The sequence below is a fragment of the Heliangelus exortis genome, chromosome 1, assembly GCF_036169615.1.
Source record: "Heliangelus exortis chromosome 1, bHelExo1.hap1, whole genome shotgun sequence".
Taxonomy (NCBI): Eukaryota; Metazoa; Chordata; class Aves; order Apodiformes; family Trochilidae; genus Heliangelus; species Heliangelus exortis.
In genome coordinates this window covers 116216672-116237580 of record NC_092422.1, presented here as the reverse complement: position 1 = coordinate 116237580, position 20909 = coordinate 116216672, and the positions used below count along the sequence as shown (strand labels likewise).

Sequence of the window (20909 nt, the reverse complement as noted above, 5' to 3'; positions counted from 1 at the left end):
GTCCCATGAGTGCTCACCTCCTTTGCTGCTGAGGAAACAGGACTTTTCCTCTAGTGGTGCAGACTCTGAAACAATTTAACCCGAGAACTGTTATCAAAAGCCTAATCACTGTGGTGCCCAAGGGGTTTCAATGAGAGATACCCTTATTAAAAAATGCAGTAAATACCTTCTATTTTTGTTAAGCCCTACTAGGCCAGGCTGTGCCTTGCTTCTCTGTATAAGTGAAGTCTGTCCCTTTGCAAACCCTGCCTGCATACTCCCAGCATCGACATCTTCCACTCCCTCCCTCTTGCTCACTCCCTCTCTCTCAGATGATGCAGAGTGCCAGCAAGGCCCTCAATGGTGTCATATCTGTCCTTTTTATTCATTGCAGGGTTTATTTTTAGCTTGAAACAACTGCTTCCTAAAAATGGAGTTCCTAATGACACGGGAGCTGGACACAGCTATGTAAGGTATCCAAGGCTTGGCCTGACAGCTTCTCCTGTCTGTCTCTTTGTTGTGAGCTCAGGACAGCAGAGTTTGCTGCTCCTCAGCAGCCTTGCAGAGTTTGGGCTGATCACTAGGAAGGCAGCAGAAAGAGAAACTCGGTTTGAAGTTCACCTGGAGCCTTTGGTCTCCCCCTGTTCCCAGTCTAAGAAGGAGTGGGACATTCATCTGTCCTCTGTCGCACTCCAGGGGCTCCCCCATGAAGGCAACTTGCTGGATCCTGGCAGGTTTTTACCTGCTTTCCTGCTGCAGGGCAGAAGAGGGACTGAACTTCCCCACTTATGATGGGAGAGACAGGGTGATCGACCTGAACGAGAAGAACTACAAACAGGCCCTAAAGAAGTATGAAATGCTCTGCCTGCTCTTCCACGAGCCCGTCAGCTCTGACAAGGTTTCCCAGAAGCAGTTCCAGATGACAGAGATGGTCCTGGAGGTAAGTGCTGCTGCATGCCCCAGCCGAGGTCAAAACCACAGCATTGTGTGAAGCTGTGGGTAGGAGCCATGGGATGGGATGGTCACAGGGTCTTGTGCAGGGATGTGTTGAGTACCCAAAAGTTTAGGTTTGTTTACTTGGATTTGAGTTAGCCCCTGAGTGTTGCTAACCGGGGAAAAAGACTTTTTTTGTCCTCTTCTGAGTTGTTGCTGGGAAATAGTTTTTCCAGATTGTGCATCAGAAATGCAGGCAATAGTGAGTAACCTTGCAAACCTCAGATCAGTGTAGCTGAGCTTTCCTAAATTTCAGCACGGACCAGAGTCTGCAGCCTAAAATTTTCAGATCCTTTCTCATTCTGTACAAGCTACTATCCTCCCTGTATTTTGGATTCAGTCCCATTTTCTATCCCACTAGGAGTAAGCAGCCAAGAGCCTTACCAAACTCTGCTGCAACCAGGCATCCCAGCTCCCCATTTCCAAAAGCTCCCTGTTGGTGCAGCATTTTGTCCCTTTTTGTTTTTCTGACACTTGAAACCAGTCTTCAGCCACCTCTTAGTGCAACCATTTGCTTCTGTGCTGGAAAAAGAATTTTGGTTTTGATTCTTTGGTGAGAGAGTAGTTAATGAATCCTCAGTAAGCTAAATTGTGGTAAAACTGAAGCCTATTCTTTCATGTAGTGTAGCTGTAATCTAGGGAAGCATACACCTGCAAGCCTGGATTTTAGGTGCTTGTTTCCTACCAGGGGCTTAGAAATATTCCCTCCTAATGGAAAGATATTGAGAACTGCAGAAGAAACATAGAAGCTTTATTTATCAGATCCAGGGAGAAAATACATTGCACCCCTAGCAAATGTGAATTAGAATATACACTTCCTTAGGGCTAGGGCCTGAGAAAGTCCAATGTCAAGTTCAAATTCTACTGAACTCCTCAGTAAGCCCAGCAACAAGAAAGATTGAAAAACTAACCAGATTTCACTGGCTTTTCAGGAAACAGTTACTTGCCTCAGGTGAGCAGCAAATAACATTTGGCAAAAGAAAAAAAAAAAAAAAAATTCCGGAACTCCAGTTGAAATGTTTATGGATGGTAGTATAATTGCATTGTTATTTAACAGGATAGCTATCTGTGCTCAATAGATGGCAAGAGGTTTGCTAAATATGTATTTTTAGAAACCTGACCGAAGCAGGTATCAGTTTTAGTCCCCACAACACCTACACCTATGTTAACAATCAGCTGTAACAAGGGTGCAATGTCTGGAACACAACCAGGCTTAAAGCTGTTGTTTCACAAGGTTTGCTTCAGCAGTGGGTACATTAGAATTCTGCTGGTGTGGTTTCCCTTTGCCTCCCTGCCACGGACTTGTGATGTGACCTTGGGCAAGAGAGTGAGGATTAGATTCTCAGCAGACTTTACATAATGGTAATGCTCCAGTCCACTAATGCTCAGCTACACAGCTAAATGTGCCACAAAGCAATGGGCATTTGTGGCTTTGACCTCAAAATTTCCCAAGCATTTGCAGTGGTGATTCAGTGCATGTCATGAAGTTTCACAGTCCTCCCCCCTCCTCCCCTGAACTGGAAACTGCAGCAGCAGCAAACTAACAGCCCAAGCACAAGAGCTTGTGCACAAACTGAACACTCCTCTGTCACCTGAGAGAATCAGATGGGGAGAGGGTCTCAGAAAGTAATAGAGATGATAGGATATGTCTCATCTGGCACAGGATGCAGCCCAGCAAGGTGCTAGTGCTCCCAGTTTCTGTAATACTTCAGCTCTGGGAACACTGGTGAAAAGGAGTGAGCAACCCAGATTATTATCTGCTCCCTCTTGTGACAGCATTCACCTCCCTCACCTCAAATCATAACCTCAAATCATAAGACCTGCTGAGTAGGCAGAGGAGCAGTGACAGGACCCCTCCTTCCAGCCAAACATGGGAAAAGCTTACTCAGGAAGGCTTTATATATCTAATTTCAGTAGAGGGTTCAGGGCTCAGAGTGCTGCAGGCCCTTTAAGCCTGAAATAAGGTATTTAAGAGGAAAGCACTCTAGCCCTTGGTGTTCCCTGATGACTATTTTGGGGGGTTCCTGGTGTGAGGTGCTGCCTGTGGTACAATGCCTTCCTGGAGCATCTCATGGTTTTCCATCTTCCTGTACTGGGAATTTACCTACTGACTTAAAACAAGGGGTGTTGCTTCCCCAGCCTGGGTAGCATTGTGTCCTTAACCTCTCATCCACAAAATGGCACTGGTCTCTATCACTAGGGAGACTTCATCCAAAATGCAGGCAGGTGTTTTGCAAAGCAAAGATCTGACTGGGTGATTCAGGGCTGTTATGTTCTACTGCTCGATGAGTATGAACGAGTGTGTCTGCACATGGGAGGGAATGGAAGTATTGGCTGTTAAATCCATAAAACCCACAAATAATCTAACCTTTCTGTTTCTCCCACACATACCTTCCAACTCAGCATCTTCTAAGGTTCTACCTTTTACAAAATTTATAATTCCCAAGAGCAGAAAAAATATCTTAGACACTGAGAAAAGAACAAGAAAGATCAACTGCTGGTGCTCCTGCAAATTTGCTGAGGGAAAATCCCAGATTTCCCCAGGCAGTAGATGGCATGTTGCTGAATCAAGTAAAAGTCCCCGCAGTGCTGACCAGTTTCTTCTTGATTCCACATCCAGCCACCAGTTTAGGCTTCAACACGTGAAAAAAATCCACAGCTACAAAGAGCTCAAGATGAGAAAGATTAATGTAGACAAACACTCCTCTAATCTAGAAGTATGATGTCCCTTGAACATGAAAATGCTTTTCTTGAGATTTATGGCTGGTAGTCATTAACAAGCTCTGTATGAAAAGGACTCATAGCTAGAAATACTGCTAAGGGAGGCAGCTGATATACAGCCCTGGAGGGAGAAAGAAGAGAAACACATGGGCCTCATATCCTTAAGAAATCAAGCTGAAAACCTGACAGCACCTGTGTAAAGTTAAGCACATATTTAAGGACTTTACCACACCATAGCTACAAGCAGTAGAATGAGGAGAAAGGGAGATGAGAGGAAAAACTTCGTACAGAGGATGGAACACCAGCATCCAGGACTAATTGAGACTGTCAAAGCACACAAGGTATCTCCCAAACAGGGGTGCCATCAGTAAGGTGACATTACAGTGGGACAGCACATGGGGTCTTCAGCTGCCCACACTCAGGCACAATAGGAACTGTGACCAGATTGCCACGCAGCCCAGGGTCCCTTTCCAGTTTAGAGAGGGAACAAAGACCTTCAGACTGTCATGAAGAAGTCCTGACAGCTCCTGCCACCTACACTGCTGGTGAGGACAAGGGTATGAGGTCAATTGGGCCACTCTGGGACCACCAGCAGCTTTTTTGGCTCATCCTTTGTTAATGATAACAGCTCCAAGGATGACAGTGCCAGCCCCTCAGGCTGGGGTGGGAAAGCCAAGGGCTGCTGGGTTGGTCTGTCAGGAAAAATAGTCAAAGCAATGATGGGAGAAGCAGCTGCCTAGTGTTTTCTGGCTAGGGTGGAAAGAGGCTGGAGAAGGATTGTTATGAGGCAACCCAGGTCAGAGACAGCATAAGCACCGGCTGCTTCACAGCTCTGGCTAAAGGGCTCTTCTTTTCTTGCCTTTCTTCTATGACCACTTTGCACTACTTACTGCTGAAAAGCACCTGGCACTTGAGCGGGTCAAGGCCTCCATACAAAGCAATGCAGAGGCTGAACCAGGCAGTCCTGGAGCTAACATGTAGCTATACCTACTGTATGGCAATGTGTACAAGAGCCCCATGTGCCCCATGAGGCGAGCACGGTGAAGGAGTAAATGAAACAGCCAGGCACAAGGCTCCACAGTTATTATTTAAGACAATTAACAACAACAAAAAGATACCTATCCTGAAAGGTTTCAGCTTTAATGAAGAAGAGGCAAAAGAGGAAAACACCAAAGCAGTAAAGCTGAGAAACACCTGCTTGCTTTTCCTCTCCTCTATAGCTTCTCTACCATATTTCATATTTCATCCTGTCTCACACAACCACTTCTCAGACCTTCTCCTTTCCCTCTCAGCTCTGAATCTTCCAAATATTGGTATGGTTTTGCCTTCCAGTGGGCCAACCCCCATCCCTAGGAATCAAATAGCAAGAATAATGAGCAGTGGGGTTAGGGGCTTTCCTTCTGCCCTTGAGAAACTCTCTCTAGGAACTGGGTTTTTCTCACTACCATAGCAGGCTGCCTGCAATGCATTCCATTATCTCCTGCTTGGAGCACTTTCTATAATAATTCTCCTCTGCTGAAACCCACTAGGTCCTGGCTCCCCTGTCATTCTTTTGTCATCTGTGTGCCTGTATACTATCCTTAAAAAGAAGAGGTTCCTCAAGCCCTATTATTTTAGGTCCCTCAATGCAACAGTGCCCCTAGGCAGAAAATTCATGGAGAACTGCCCTAGCACAAACCAGTCTGATCAGATATAGTAGAAGAGGGACATAGTATTCCCCTTTCTAGATGAGGTCCAGGATCAGCCCAGCCTCTAGCAAGAAATGGAAGAACAAAGCAAAATTCCTTAACATATTTGGCAAATTCTGTAACACAAAGGAAAATTTCTCCTCCAGACCTGGGAATGAGGTCTTTCTAGATGAGGTCCAGGATCAGCCCAGCCTCTAGCAAGAAATGGAAGAACAAAGCAAAATTCCTTAACATATTTGGCAAATTCTGTAACACAAAGGAAAATTTCTCCTCCAGACCTGGGAATATAAATCCATGAGATTACATTGCATGAGATCCTCCCTGTGCCAAATCACAGCCAGACTATGCCTGTGGTGTGAGAGGGAAAGATGTGGGTTAAACTGGGTCTGCCTCCTAGTTCATTTGAGAGCAAGGGTTTATTTTCAAGTGTTGAACCTACTACAGCTTCCAGCTCAGGATAAATTAGTGCAAGATCAGCTGGGTTTGGGGTAGTTCCACTCACATGGGCTTGAAATCTCTTGAGAGCAAGTGATACCCTGAGAGTTCAGAGCCATGTAATACATAGCAAGAAGTCCTTCTCTGCTTCTGATGTAACACAGAAAAAAGGTTTACAATTGTAGGTCCATGTAGTTTATCCCAGAAATTCACAGGAACCAGGAGATGGGATTCTAGTTTATCCCCATGTCTAGGTAGAGTATAAATATGAACATGAACAGGTAAACCCAAGCCCTTTCTTTAAGCACCCTTCTCTGTTTGTTTCACACTCTGATTTCAATACTTTTCTTTGAAAAAGGCATCTTCATGATGCAGTGCCTGAACACAATTTCCTGGGCTGAGTAGCCATGTTAAACAAGACATATTCACTGAGTGTCACAGAAACTGTCAGGCCCCTGGGTCCCTACAGAACAAGTTCTCAGGGTGAGAGATGAGTCACACGTGTCTGGATAGGTATGTGCAGAAACCTACAGTACAAGTGCCTCACACATACCTGTAATAAAAAAGGTGGTTTGGTTTCCATGGCTACTAAAGCAAGTGGCTTCTACTGGTAGATAAATGTAATGCAAAAATAGGGAAAGAAATGAAAGAAAAGGAGAGGTGTGCACTGATTACTTTGCCCTCTGAGACCATGTAAGTAGGTCTCAGTTCATCAAGAGCCAGCAGAGCTTTGATTTTTAGTGGTAGCACCTAGGAGGATTTCACTCACTGATATGCCAGTCACAAAAGCATGTCACAGAGAGCTACCTGTTTCTCAGATGGACACGTGGACATCCAGAGGCAAGTATACAATTTGGTCTTTCTGTATAATAGTGGCAGAAACAATTTCCAAGGCTGCTTTACCTGTTACTGTCCAGATTCTTTCTTTGACGTCCCTCCATCAGCTCCCAGCCATGAGTTTGGACTGGGTGCATAGGCCTTGCTAGAGCACAGGAACCTGCTTTCAATGCTGTACCACTCTTTGAAAGGCACCTTTCTCAGCTGCCAAAGTAGGATCAGAGACAGGTGTGCTGACAACAGGTCTCAGCAGAGACCAGCTGTAATACCAGGAAAATCAAGTTCGTTTCACTCAGAGACACAACTTTCTTGCAAATGTCACCTGGAGGTATGTGCAGACTCCCTGAGCTTGGGTCTGCTTGCTGACACAGTGCAAGGGCAAGAAATGCCCTGCTGCAAGACTATCTTCTCCCTGTCTAGCTGGAGAATGGACAGCTGAAGGTGCCATGCAAGATTCCTGTGTTGCCCTTTCCTTCAGAAATGCAATTGAGGAAAAATGTGGAAAAGTCCATCCTCTTAGGTATCGGCCATCCTGCCACACTGGTCAGCTTCCCAAGAAAGTGCCACTGAAGGATTCCCATTCTTTCCTGCTGGGGTGGTTCCCAGGAGTCAGGGTCTCACTCCTGTATAATGAAGTGCCTTTGCCCCAACCTAATGGAGCAGGCCTCAAAATCACAGAATTACAGAATACTCATGTTTGGAAAAGACCTCTAAGATCACTGCATCCAACTGTCACTAACCCCCCCCCCCAAAAAAAGCCAAACAAACCCAAACAAACATAACAAAAACAAAAACAAAACCCAAATATAACAACAATTTAAAAAATTAATAAATCTCCATGCCCACTAGAGCATGTTCTGAAGTGCCTCATCTCCATGAGGCACTTGAGCTCACACTCAGTGGACATGTGATGTGTTTATAGTTACAATTTCACATTCTCTGCCCCAGAACTTGATATTTCTCAGGAGCCTGGCCACAGGCTGGGGCAGCTGTTGCTCTGCCAGGCAGACCAGGTTTGGTGGTCCATGCCATGCCCACCCACCACCTTACTCCAGAGCTTGATCTGCCAACGCCCTTTATCTAAAATCAAAGTTGTCAGTGACTGCCCTGCCTTCATGCCCGAGCTTCATTTGTGGGATGAGTGGAAGAGGGATACAATTGGTCTCTTTAGACACCCAAGAGGGAGAACAGATATTTAAGCTCAAAGCCTAAGGACAAACGGGCTATGAATAAACTGCATCTGAAAACTAGCAAGTCCCTAATCACCAGAGGAGGAAGACATCAAGGGGATAACAGCCTAGCAAGTTTAAATGGACATTGACCAGTTTGTGACAGATATTAAATGACACGGTCCTGGGTTTGATGACCAAATATGTCCTTTTAGAGACTCTGTCCCTAAATAACAGGCACTCAGGCAAGGAATCTGTGGCACAGGAAAGAAGTGATTTAACAAGGTCCAAGTTCTCCTTTCTTTTTTTTCTTTTTTCTCCTTTGCACATTGGGATTTACCTACATACATGAGATGAGACCTTGCCCAAGGAAATAGAACAAGCAGTAATGGGGAAGGATTCCATTCCCAGAGGGGCTTGGAGCAGGCATTTGCTCCTCCCCTCCTTGGCACCCCAGGAGGGCCAGCTCTCCCTCCTCAGCAGTGCTGATGGTGTTCATTCCTTCCTGCTCTCTGGCACAGCTTTGGTGAAGGCCAGCTGCCATTCATGGTATGTCTTTTTTCTGGGAACCCTGTCCAGCCCTGGAGGAGACAGACTGCCGTCAGCTAGCAAACCTCTGACCCTGCACAAAGGGGGATCAGCATTTTCATATCTCTTCTCAGTTCTTATTTCTGTCTGCTCACTGCTTGGCTAAAAGACCTTTCTTGTCTCAAGGATCCCTCCCTTCCCCAGAATCCTCCCTCTCTGATCCTTCCTACTAATGCAGGATGGGAACTCCTGGCTCCTGCCTGTAGTATCCCAGGACCTCTGGAGTTTTAAAGTTGCTGGCTCAAACCCACTTGCTCAGAAACTTGAAAAATCTGGTTTGCTCCTGGGAGCTGGAGGCCTAGGAATGACATGGACAATGGTCTGAATATCAAGCATGCTTCCCTCCTCCACCACCTACTGAAAGGAGCAGGCTTGTGCCCTACGTGGGCTTCCTGCCAGCATCCAGCCTCCAGTTTCAAAGCAGTTTCTCTGAAGCCAGAGGACAAAAAGGCAGTGATGGCCTCGTCTTTGTTGAGGACAACCCCAAAGTTGTGCCTGGTCTCTGTTTTACTAAAGGGGAGCTTATCTGGGTGGCCCCCAGGGACTGTCCCAGACCCCATACCCCAGGTCAGCACATGCACGTGCCCCGGGCTGCCCAGAGGGGCTGGCAGAACATCCGTGGTGCAGCACCAGTGAGGCCGGGCTGGGAGCAGCAGGAGGTGGTCCCTGCACCCATGGGTGCTTGGCATGGGCATCATCCCCAGTTAGCTCACGGCTGGTGAGGCTGCACTTTGGCTTTACAGCTCGCTAAAATTAGGGATGCCCAGTGTGGATAAAAATACAGCCCTAACTATGTAAAACCTTTAGGGAGGCAGCCAAAAAGCACATCGTATGTCAGATCAGGCTGAGCAGCAATTAAATCCTCAGTGTGGTGTTCTTGGAGAATTACCTATGAAAGCCACCTCCACGGGAGTGACCTTGGGGTGCTACACACATGGGGACTTGCCTTTTAATCCAAGGAGTAGTTACTCCCTGGGAGAGCAGGTTTAGCAATAAACAGCTTCTTCAGGCAGCTCAGGTGGTGGAAAAGGGACAGAAGGTGGGACCAAGGCACTCTCCCCTAGTCCCACTGCCAGAAGAGCAGCTCCTCTGGTGGCAGGTGCTCAGCAAGCTTTTGCCCCTTCCCTTTGATCATGACTATGCTAAAGGACCTGCAATCCAGCAGCCTCAACTATGCAAGAACCCAAAATGTTGCTGGTGGGCTATGCAAAGTGATGATGGTACAGGAGACATCAGCTCATTAGGAAGGAGGGAGATCCCCCTCTGCTCCCCAATAAATTGCCCACCAGCTCAAACAAGAGAGAAGCCAGCCATAGAGTGAAGGCATGAGTCTTGCATAAGGATTCAAAGTTTTGGGGGATTTACCCTATATTTTTGCCATCTCCTCCTGTGGTTTCTGAAAATCAACCGCTAACACTTTGGAATATAAAATCATCATTGTTTTATCAGCTGGGTCCTGAAAATTAACATAAAGTGAGGTTTAAAGAGAGCAGGAGACAAAGAGCAGACAAGTATCAATTGCTTGAGGGCTATTCCTTTTTCATCTTCTGTTGCTCTCCTCCTTGCATTGATTGACTTTTGTTCTTCCACCCCTGTCACTTAGGGAAACAAAAATCTCCTCATGCTTAAGAGAAGTTTACCCATGACAGCTCTCACAGAGACCAAAATGTCCCTGCCCCCTGGCCTGAGCAGCTGAGGAAGATGAGCCTTACTGTCTGTGGGAGCTCCAGAAAGGAGCTAGAGAAGTGGGAAGCAGATACACACACAAAGCCATAATGACACTCCACTATGGAAAACTGACCATGCTGAAACATCCATCCCTTACAACCTCCCTTGCAACCCTCCCTGCTGGATTTTCTCTGCCATTTAGCAGCAAAACCGACATGGGCTGCAAAGTTCAGCACAATCACTGGTGTTTGCAGGCTACAATAGGATTGTGGCCAGGCAGCCTGTCACCTTTATGATGGTGACACTTCTGCTGCTCTATAACCTCGGGTTTCAGAATGGCCCTGCGGGACTTCTTAAATCTCCCAACAGCTTCCCAGGATCACACCTAGGTTCAGATGGGTATGGTTGGTGTGAAGATCAGATGTTGTGTCAGGGAGCTGTTTCTTTCCAGCCCCATTATTCACTTTGCCTGTAGCTGTTGACACCATCCAAGATGAGGTGGTGCTTGCTTACTTAGTGGTACTCAAGCTTCACTTTGGGCTGGCACTTTTCACACACCTCAGGGAGCCACGCACTCCATCACACTTCCCCAGATTCAAGCATGGCTATTAGCTGAGGGAAGTGGTGAATAGAAGGAGTGCTCCCAAATTCTCATCTCCTTTTCCCAAGGTTGCACAGGACACAGCTTGTGATCTTGTGGCTAGAAAGTGTGCATTTCATAGTCTACAAGCACATGAGAAGAAGGCTCCAAGTTGTACTTGGGATATGAGCTTACAAGTGACTGTGATCTTTGCTCAGAGGATAAGTCAGCTCTGCCTCAGGGACTGCCTGACCAGTTAGGTCCAGTTCTTCCAGGGCAGTCTCTCCTCTCCATCTCCCCATGCAGCTGTTGAAGTTAAATTACTTGTTATAGAGGCTGACAAAAAGACAAGGACTCTGACTGGCCAAGATTACAAGTGATACAAATTTAAAGGGAGGAGGAGGAGGGGCTGTGTTCTTGCATTACAGCCGCCTCTGTCCCAAGGTCCCAAGCCAAGAGGATTTTCAAGATTAGAAACATTATCTGCATTCAAATCCCACTAGCATTATGGAATCAGAAAATACTGTAAGGAGATATATAAATGCTTGATACTGTAATGAGCAAGGGGCAGCTAGCCAAGCTGCCATGCCTCTGGCATACTCTGTACTTTGCTGCCTGATGGGATTCAAATATAGGTGTGGGAATGTGTCCTCATCTAAGCACTGGTCAGGTTCACCTGCTGCAGTGGAAGAAAGGGAAAGCAAGGGCAAGAGCAATGCCCAGCCCCTGTATAACCAGCATTTGAAAGGTTCATCATAGGTATGGGCACCCTGCAAAAGTTTTCTGCCTCTGGGAGCTGCCACAGTGGAAAGAGCTCCCAGGAGCCTTGTGTTGCATGAAGATCACTGGCATCCTCTGGGACCAGGATCCCAGTGATCAGCAGAGGTGCACAGGCTGTACTGCTCACCTCCTTTCTCTCTTTGATGTGACAGTCCCAGGGAAGGAGGCAGGCTGCCCACATAGCCTTCAGCTCCATCCCCACAGGCACAGGCACAAGCTGTACACACACCTTCTCCTGTGCACACACACAGACTGTTGCACATCTTTTCTGAGGACAAGCCTCTTCAGAGGAACATCTCCAAAAACTCTCACCTGTGGTACATACTGCTTGTAGAGAAAGTCTTGCTAGACACAGCCACACAAGCCCTGCCACATCTACAGGCACGCCTCCAGCATTACCATGACCTTTTTTTGCTTCCAGATCCCTAACAATCTCATACAAAGAGGCTTTCATCCTGTCGCCCACATTTTCTAGGCACATTTCTTCTTTCCCAGCAAGTGCCCATGCTCACAGCTACATGGCTGCACCCACACCCTTCCAAAGAGCTACCTTGGATATGCTGCATTCTCAAATACTACTCCCAATCAACACCTCCTCGCTGCTCACACTCAATTACGTGTCTGTAGCAGGTGTTGCATGATGAAGGCACATTTCTGAGCTTCTTCAAACACCCCCAAGAAACCCTAACCATCTCCTGTGTGCAGGAGTCATAAAATATTGGTCTTAAACTGCCTGGACTCATCTGGCACATGGCTAACACAAATGTAGATCAAATAAACTAGATCAAATATGGACCGGACATGAATGGACAGTGTTCTTGCCCTGGGCTTTCTGTGTTTTACCTCTGGTCACAGTGCAGTCAGAACCTCAAGTGTTGACACTGAGGAAGCTCTTGCTCCTCTACACAACTACCAACAAGCAAGAACTTGCTGACAGTGTCCCCTAAAGCTGATGATCCTACAGATTCCATCCCTTAATCCAGTAGAGGCAGATCACTATAATGGGGAACAGAAAACATCTTCTCCTGTCACATCCCACTTTCAAATGTCTAGGGAGTTCACAAGAGGTGTCCATCTCTCCCAGAATTACTGAGTATCAGATGCTCTCAGGTGCTCTGACATGGATAGAGCCAGGAGATGAGGTGCCAGATGAGTCAGATCAGTGCTCAGATGCCTTAGAAATGGATTTGCAGTGATATGGATATGGACCAGCACTCTTTCCCATTCAGGCAGTATCCCCTGTATGCATGAGCCCTGAACCTGCAGCCTCAGCTTTACTTCAAAGCACTGGCAGAGGACAAGGCAAGAGCAGTGAGACCGTATGTTTTCTGCACAGCACACAACATCCCTTTGGCCTCACATGGTGGCATTTTTTCCTAAAGGCCACAGTCCAATATCTGCAGGTGGATTAAGGTTGCAGTTATGCTGTGACATTTGGTGGAGAACACATCCTTCTGGAGGGCTTTGGCACAGGAATGGGGAACAAGTATTTAGGATCATAGAATCATAGAGTCATCTGGGTTGGAAAGGACCTCTGAGATCATCAAGTCCAACTCTTGACCTACTACTGCCATAGTTACCAGACCATGGCACTGAGTGCCACATCAGTCTCATCTTAAAAACCTCCAAGGACAGAGAATCCACCACCTCCCTGGGCAGCCCATTCCAATGTCTGATCACCCTCTCTGTAAAGCATTTCTTCCTAATACCCAACCTAAACCTCCCCTGGCAGAGCTTAAGACCTCTTGTCTTACTGATGGCTGCCTGGGAGAAGAGACAGACCCCCCCTGGCTACACCCTCCTTTCAGGGAGTTGTAGAGAGTGATCAGGTCTCCCCTCAGCCTCCTCTTCTCCAGGCTGAACACCCCCAGCTGGTGAAAAGGAGAAGAACCACGATCTCCATCACTCCCCGTTACCCAAGCGAAGTCCCTCAGCCCTGGTCCCCAGGGTGCCTGCTGTCCCCCCCAGGATTTGGGGGGAATTGTTGGGCATTGTTTGCTGGGGGTGAGAGACCCTGGGGCGCCGGCAAGGGGGCTGCCCCACTACCTTTACTCCCCGATGCTTTTGGTTGCCGCTGGGTCCCGCAGTGCCTGGGCGGGCTCAGGGGGAGGATATTTATAGCAGGGGCCGCTGGGATGAGGGGGCAGAGCCGCTGGGTGACATTCAAGCCGGGTTTGGAGGATGGAGGTGGGGGCGGTGCCAAAATAGGCCCTGGGGTTTGTGTGGGGGGGGGTGGCATGCCTCATAAATTAGCCCACCATCCCTCTGGCTGAGGCTTTTCTTTTGCCCCCAGCCCAGCCTCCCGCCACCAAGTGCAGGCTGATGTGCCCTAATAGGGAGATTCCTGTCCCAGAGGCTCCTGACCCCCTCTGTCCCCCTCCATCCATCAGGACTGGGAGAGGAAACAGCAAGAAGACCATCAGCACCAGAGGCATCCGTGGAGCAGGGAGCAGGGGGCTCTTACTGCTGCTTAGAGTCCCCAGAGCATCATTAGCACCTTGTAGGGTCTCCAGCATGCTTGTGGTGGGGCTGAGTCAGTCATCTGGTGAGTAAGGGGTCTCATTTCTCAGGGTCAGTGCATCTCCTACAGAGCCTATCTGGAATTCACAGGGTCTCAGCCGGGGCTACTCCCACTGCAGGGCACTTGCAGAGCGTATCTCCTTTCCTCACATATCTATTTTCACAAAACAGGCAGGAACTTGATATCTTCAAGAGGCCCCTTCGTCAAAAATGGTGGGAATGGGGGGCAGTGGTTTCTGAAGCTGCAATGAGGTAAACACGAGCATGGCTGGGATTAGCCTCCTTCCCTTAGGAAAAAGAGGGGACCAGGAGCTGAGGAGTGACTGAAGCCTGGATTGGAGACACGAATTTAAGCATTTCATTGGAAAAGTGACTGCTTTTGCAAAGCCAGGAATCCCTCTGCTTTATTTTGCTGGGATCCTGCTTTAGCCATCCTGTCACATGTATGAACTTGATGCTGCAGCGCTCTGCATCCCTTCCGTTTTGCTGCCTGGCCCCAGGCACTGCCACAGTTAAAATATCCGTGGTGCCCACGTGTCAGTCTCTCCCTCGGGAGGCCACCAAGGTATGAGGGAAGGGACAGCTTTTGCTTTGTGTCAGTGGCAGAAGTCTTTCATCCAGCCATGCTCACTGTTTTGGCGTCTCTGATTTGGCCAGGAGCCCTCTCCTGATGCTTGAGTGTCAAACAGCAGTGAGCAGCACATGGTATCAGCAGCAAACTCAGTGCTGCGACACAGTGGGAAGAAACCCAACCCTTGTGACCTCTGGGCAGTGTTATCTCAGTCCAGAGGCAGCATGTGGTGCATCCCACCCACTGGTGCTGCCTGAAAGCAGAATGTGGGTCACTTGTGCCTGTTGTGCCATACTAGCAGGGCATGATGCTCTTCAGCTTCCCTGTGGTCTTGATGCCATTAACTCTGGGGTCTCTGGTTGCTCTCACAGCTGGCAGCTCAGGTTCTGGAGCCCAGGAGCATCGGCTTTGGGATGGTGGACTCCAAGAAGGATGCCAAACTTGCTAAAAAGCTAGGTGAGTCCCATATCTGATATCTTTGGAATAGCTTGGAGGGGGTTTTGGAGTGGTGCCCAGCAGCCATCCCCATAGAGGACAGCCAAATTCTTGTCACCAGGATGGAGAGGGTTATGGTGGCGATTACACACTGCCCACCAGGCCACCCCAACGTGGGCAAGATCAAGCTGGGGGGAGAGAGGTGAAGATGGGAGGGGTGATGAGGTGAGGCAACACCCTGACAACACATAGCACTCTCTCTGGCTGAGAGTGACAAAAAAACTCCAAACCAAGTGGAAAAAAACCAAAACAAATTAATGCCATAGTGATGAGATGGCGGAAGCTGACAGCTTACTGAACAGAAACTGTAAGTAGGTGTCATGGAGTAATGTCATGCTCTTCATGCAGAGAAAGGTCTGACATAGTGGCACAGAACCAAAATCTATAGGGACATCCCATAGGCCCCCAGATGTCACCAGCCATGTGGAAGGGTGACACATGCCCTGCCCCCCAGCCACTAACATGGGAGACACAGCCTTGAACAGTGGTTCGGCAGCCAGGTGCCAGCCCTTCCTGGCTTGCTTCTCAAAGCAGAAGAGGAAATCTCCTGTAAAGATGAAAGGCTGCTGCACTGGCCACCCCTGGAAAGAGCTGCCTTCCAGGGGCTGGTGATTCCTTCATATTTTAGCCCACAAAGCAATATGGAAATGCTATGGCACATAAATACAACAGCACATAAAAACACCTCTAGACGTAAGGTCAGAGACTGTTTAAACGTACTGGACTGTAGTAATTTTCTTTCCTAAATTAGCGGCTGGTGGAAACTAAACTGAAGCCGAGAGCTTCCTACCAAGAAGGAACAACCAACCAGCCACCTTGACCTCTGGTACCCTGACATCATGCATTGCAGCTTAATGCTGCTGATTTTGCAGCCTCCACTGAGAGACTGTGGCACCCAGTCCTCAGTTCAGTGATGTATCATTCAAATTTACCAGTCTGCCACCTATGGCATGTCTGTTGTAAGTTTCTAACCCCTTTGCCAAGGCTAGCTATGCTGGAGACAGTGTGAAGCTTGCTTTGGTTTACAGCTCACTGTTGATGTTCACACAGTTGAGCCTTCCCTGGGCAGAGAGCACTGCCCCCATCAAAATTCCTTTTTCCATCTAATGTCAGGTTGTTCAAGTTTAGGGTGTCAATTAGAGCCCAGGACCATTTATTGCAAGATACACAGCCCAGCTAAAACAAGTTCCCAGTACTGAATTTTTCCAGCTGAGGCCAAACTGTGACCTGACTGAAAAAGTTCAACATTCAGGAAGAGGGTAGCACGAGTTCTGGATGGGGTCTGTCCTTTATGCCATGAAACAACAATCAGGAGATTGCTTGAGTTGTTTCTAACTGGACCAATTCAGCAAACTGGCATTTGTGTTTTCCCAGGAGGTGTTGGTAAAATAACAAGCAAGACACTCTGTAGTAAAAATGCTTTAAGTAGCATGTTGACCACATTATGTTTCCTTTCTCCTTCTTGCAGGCTTGGTTGAAGAGGGAAGTCTCTATGTCTTTAAGGACGAGCGCTTGATTGAATTTGATGGGGAACTGGCCACAGATGTCTTGGTGGAATTCCTCTTGGATGTAAGCACAGACAAGCTCAGAGCCAGATAAAGCCTCTTAGAGAAGTCCTTGCAAACACTCACTCTGCTAAAAACCAAGGGTTTACCTTTATTTGAAATTCCATCCCTGTTTGCAACACACTGGTAGAGATGACCTTTCTCAGCTTCCCAAATACTTGGCTGACTCAACTGATGAGTTCCCAGGAAAGCTGGTACCCTTGTATGCCACCAGCTACTTATATCTTTAAGACATTTTGCCCTCTTTCCTCTTTATGAAGTATTTGATTGGAAGGAAGCAACAGTCCTACATAGCTGCTAGCCACCCACCTCAGTTAGCAAGCTGGCACGCAAACACTGTTATTAGAATAATCTTTCACTCTTTTTTTCCCCTTTTTTAAAGAAGAGTTATTTTGAAAAAAATAAAATAAAATCCAAGAAGTAGCACACCCATGGAACCACAAAAAACAGCTCAATTAATTGAAAAAGATACGTGCTGCAAATTATTTGCCCATTTCTAGGCACAAGCAGCTTGGTGTACCACTGTCTCTTCAGTGAACTTCCCAAATTGCACTGCCAGGAGTTAGAGAACAGCCTGGGTCTTAGTGCTCTCAGGTCATTTTATGAATGGGTACAAATGCATACCCTTACTCCTAAATGCAAAAGTGATGCTGACTCCCTCATCAGTGTGTTGCACTTCTCTTTAAATTTTATCCTAACATGTAGTGAAATGAGGCAACCAGGTGCCACTAATTGCCAGGTAGTGGGCATGAGCTTGTGTTAAGCCCACCTGTGCCTGATTAGGGCGGGCCTTTTATTGGCCCCCAGTCCTGCTCATGCGCAGTAGGGGCCCGCCCTAATCAGGCACAGGTGGGCTTAACACAAGCTCATGCCCACTACCTGGCAATTAGTGGCACCTGGTTGCCTCATTTCACTACACTAACAGCACAGAAACATGGTGTTTTCTCGGCAGTGAAAACATTTTGCAGTGGCTTGGCTTTCCTTTGAGGTGAGGCTCCCTTTATAAGCAGCCACGCAATAATGAAGATGTGGGAGGTTGGGCAAGCAGCAGAGCCAGCAGGGTTTGTTTCCCAGGTGGCAGGTTACTTAAACAGTGACCTGTGGTGCAGGAGTGCAGGTGGTGAAAGGCACTGCTGGCAAAGAGAAACATTTCCCTAGGACAGCAGTTCTACAGCAACATAACTGTGGCTGCAAGCATCAGCTACTGTGGCCAAAACACATATAACTGACTTCAGGGACAGAAGTGGGCATCTCACCCCATCTCACCCCACAGGCAGGGCAGAGCTTTGGCTGTGACCCCAGCAGTGGTGGGATGCCTGCTTCCCATGGCTCAGGCCACTGTGGCCACAGGGAGTTGCCCACACTCCTCTGGTCACAGCAGAGCCACAGCCACGTGCTGGAGCATCACTCGTGAGTGCAGCGTAAAGCACTTTGTGAGGTTTTGTTGGTTGTGCTTTGTGTTATGCTGCTGAAAAATTATGTTCGGTGAACAAAGGAAGAGAGGAAGAATTTCTGTCTGTGTGTTTTCCATTCAAGAGGGAAAATACCTGGCAAAGCAGAGAAATAAAAGCAAACACATCTGTGGTGCCTCTGCAGCCTGCTCTCAAAGGAAAACAAACCCAGAGGTCCTCTACTTCTCTGCAGGCTGTACAGTGACCTGCCTGCATTTTTCTTCTGATGAAGCCACACCTGATTCAAACCAGTATTCCTGGGCAAAATAATCAGACTAAATCTTTTCACCAGAAGTGGCTAGTGAAGAAAACAGAAACAAAGTTTAGATTAAGGACTGGCTAAAGGCAGCAGAAATGTCTTCCAACTTCCTTATCAACATTGTGAAGTTCCTGGGGACAAATCATGGGTTTAACCCATTCTGCAGAGGAGGATCAGCCAGCAAAATTCACATCAAGACATTCCACTTCTCAAAAACATTGTTTAGCCACACTCTAGCATGATGATTCTAATGTTCTCCGAAAGCAAGTTCTTTGCAGTAACCTCTCCCAGCAAATTACTCTTGAAAACAAATATATCAACAAGTCACAAAAGCTCACTGTCTCCATACTAGCCCCTTTCAACTGCTATCCCTTTTTCTCAGCTGCTCTAAAGCCAGTTGCAATTGCTAAACTTTTTCTCACATCACAGTTTATCCTTCACTACCCATTTAGGTTACCCAGACCCCTCTCAGCTTCCCTTTTGATGCTCCAAGTGAATCTACTAACAACTCCACCTGGAGGTGACCTCTATCTCTTGGTTCCTCACATTAAGGCAGGGAGTATTAAGTAGGTTTTCCAGCAGCAGAGAAACTGGATGACCTCTTTCTCCCTGCTTATGCTGCTAGTGACACACTCTGCCAGGCATAGGTTGGTGCTGCAAGTCGTTGCCTTATCATGATGTTATGCATTTGTCATGACAGCTGCTTGAAGACCCCGTGGAGGTCATCAACAGCAAGTTGGAGCTCCAGGCCTTTGATCAAATCGATGATGAAATCAAACTTATCGGCTACTTCAAAGGAGAAGATTCTGAACGTAAGATGAACTTGTTCCTCACAGGGTTTGGAGCCTGTCTGGGGACCAGGCATTGGTTCTTCTACATGAACATTAAGGGCAGGGGAGGTATATGGCAGGCTGTGACTGTGCCAAAGTTGCTGGAGCATGAGATAGTGTTGCAGGCAAATTTCTGCTGTTGCTATATATGAGCCCATTCCTACACCAAGAGTGATGACCCTTATGCAAGGTGTCTGCTGGGAAAAGAAAGGGGAGATTATCCAGGGTGTCCTGAAGAAAAGTAAGTATACCTAAAATCCAGCTGAAGTTGCAGTTACATTGGGTGAGCACCTAAAGAGAGCAAAGCTCCCCTTTTTAGGAGGAATGAGACCAAAAGTCAAAATAAGAGGGAGGGAGGCAATGTGAAAGAGGGACACACGTACTAAATACTGACTTTGCAAGCACACAGCAGCAGTGAGTAAGATGCTTTAGGGCAGAGGGACTGACCTGTTTATTTTCACTGAACCTCAAGACTGAGAATATGCCCTGAGGGATATGGACCTGAGGGACCATTCTAGGCAAAGCCATCAGCTTTCACAAGTCTTGAGATACTCTCACCTGAGACTCTCCCCAGCAAGCCCCAGCAGCCTCCTCTGCCAGCCCTGAGAGCCCTCCCTCCTCCCTGGGTGATGCTCACAGTTTCCACCCTCTGCTTTCCAGACTTGCTTTTGACAAAAAGAGATGTATTTCTACCTGAATAAGCAACATATCACCAGATCTGCTGCATCATGACAGCCCATCCACCTCTTCCTCAGCTTTCTCACCTACTCAAAACAGGCTGCAAAGCAGCTCAGGCAGTGTGACTTTAATACTGTTCAGAAACAAATATTTTTAAGAAAGGTGGGAAATACCTGTTGAAAAGAGCTCCCACTGAGTTGAGAGCATCCTTCCTGACCCCAGCTGAAGACCTGATACCAGTAACAGCAAAGACATATATTGTTCCTGCTCTCTCCTCCTGGAGCAGGAAGAGCTAGGGAATGGCAGCAATGATTAGTGCTGGAGAAACTCCAGGTACTTCCCAGGCTGAACTACTGCTCATGCAAGAGGACAGATGTCAATACCCATATTAACAGGCTGGAGCTGCAACCCCTGGACTTGTTTCGTGGGGCTGATGATTTTAGCACAAGTAGAGCGTAGCAGGCTGGGATCTGGAGTTTTCTTGAGCACTGTGGGGCTGCGGATCACATATCCTGTTTGGTCCACATGAAATGGTCTTGTTTGTAAACACTAGAAAGGTGGAAGAAACATAGTGCTCTCATCTGATGTATTTTGCAATGATTCGGAACAGGTTGCCCAGATGAGTTGTGGTTGGCCCGCTCCCTGGAAGCATTCAAGGCCAGGTTGGGTGGGGCTTTGAGCAACCTGGTCTGGTGGGAGGTGTCCCTGCCCATGCAGAAGAGTTGGAGCTAGATGAACTGTAAGGTTCCTTCCAACCCAAACCATTCTATGAATTTGTATTTGTTCTTCCCTGGTGCCTCAGAGCATGGACAGCTGCCTGTGAAATCTTTTCTTCACTCCCCTTTTCTCATTCCAGATTACAAGGCATTTGAAGAAGCTGCTGAACACTTCCAGCCATATGTCAAGTTCTTTGCCACCTTTGACAAAGGGGTAAGCATCCATACAGCTCACAGCCTCCACCACCTGCTTTGCAAAAACACAGTATGTTCCCAGATTTAATACCTGGTTCCAGCTTCTCATTTTCAGCATACCTGTAATTTGTGGTATCAGAGTCTGCATTTGGCTTTGGCCCTGTCATGGGATAAAAGGCCATTCCTGCAGC

The 20909-nt window shown here is 47.5% G+C and overlaps 1 protein-coding gene across 2 annotated transcripts in view; it reads left to right on the top strand.

The window, feature by feature from the left end:
• Nucleotides 1-491: 491 nt before the first annotated feature.
• Nucleotides 492-20909, top strand: part of CASQ2 (calsequestrin 2) — a 155810-nt gene continuing 135392 nt past the window's right edge. For both annotated transcript variants that reach the window (XM_071760343.1, XM_071760350.1), the window contains exons 1-5: nucleotides 492-919; nucleotides 14901-14985; nucleotides 16493-16593; nucleotides 19000-19111; nucleotides 20664-20737. In XM_071760343.1, coding sequence (XP_071616444.1) covers nucleotides 686-919; nucleotides 14901-14985; nucleotides 16493-16593; nucleotides 19000-19111; nucleotides 20664-20737 — 606 coding nt within the window. In that variant the 5' untranslated portion in view covers nucleotides 492-685. The remainder of the gene's footprint in view (nucleotides 920-14900; nucleotides 14986-16492; nucleotides 16594-18999; nucleotides 19112-20663; nucleotides 20738-20909) is intronic.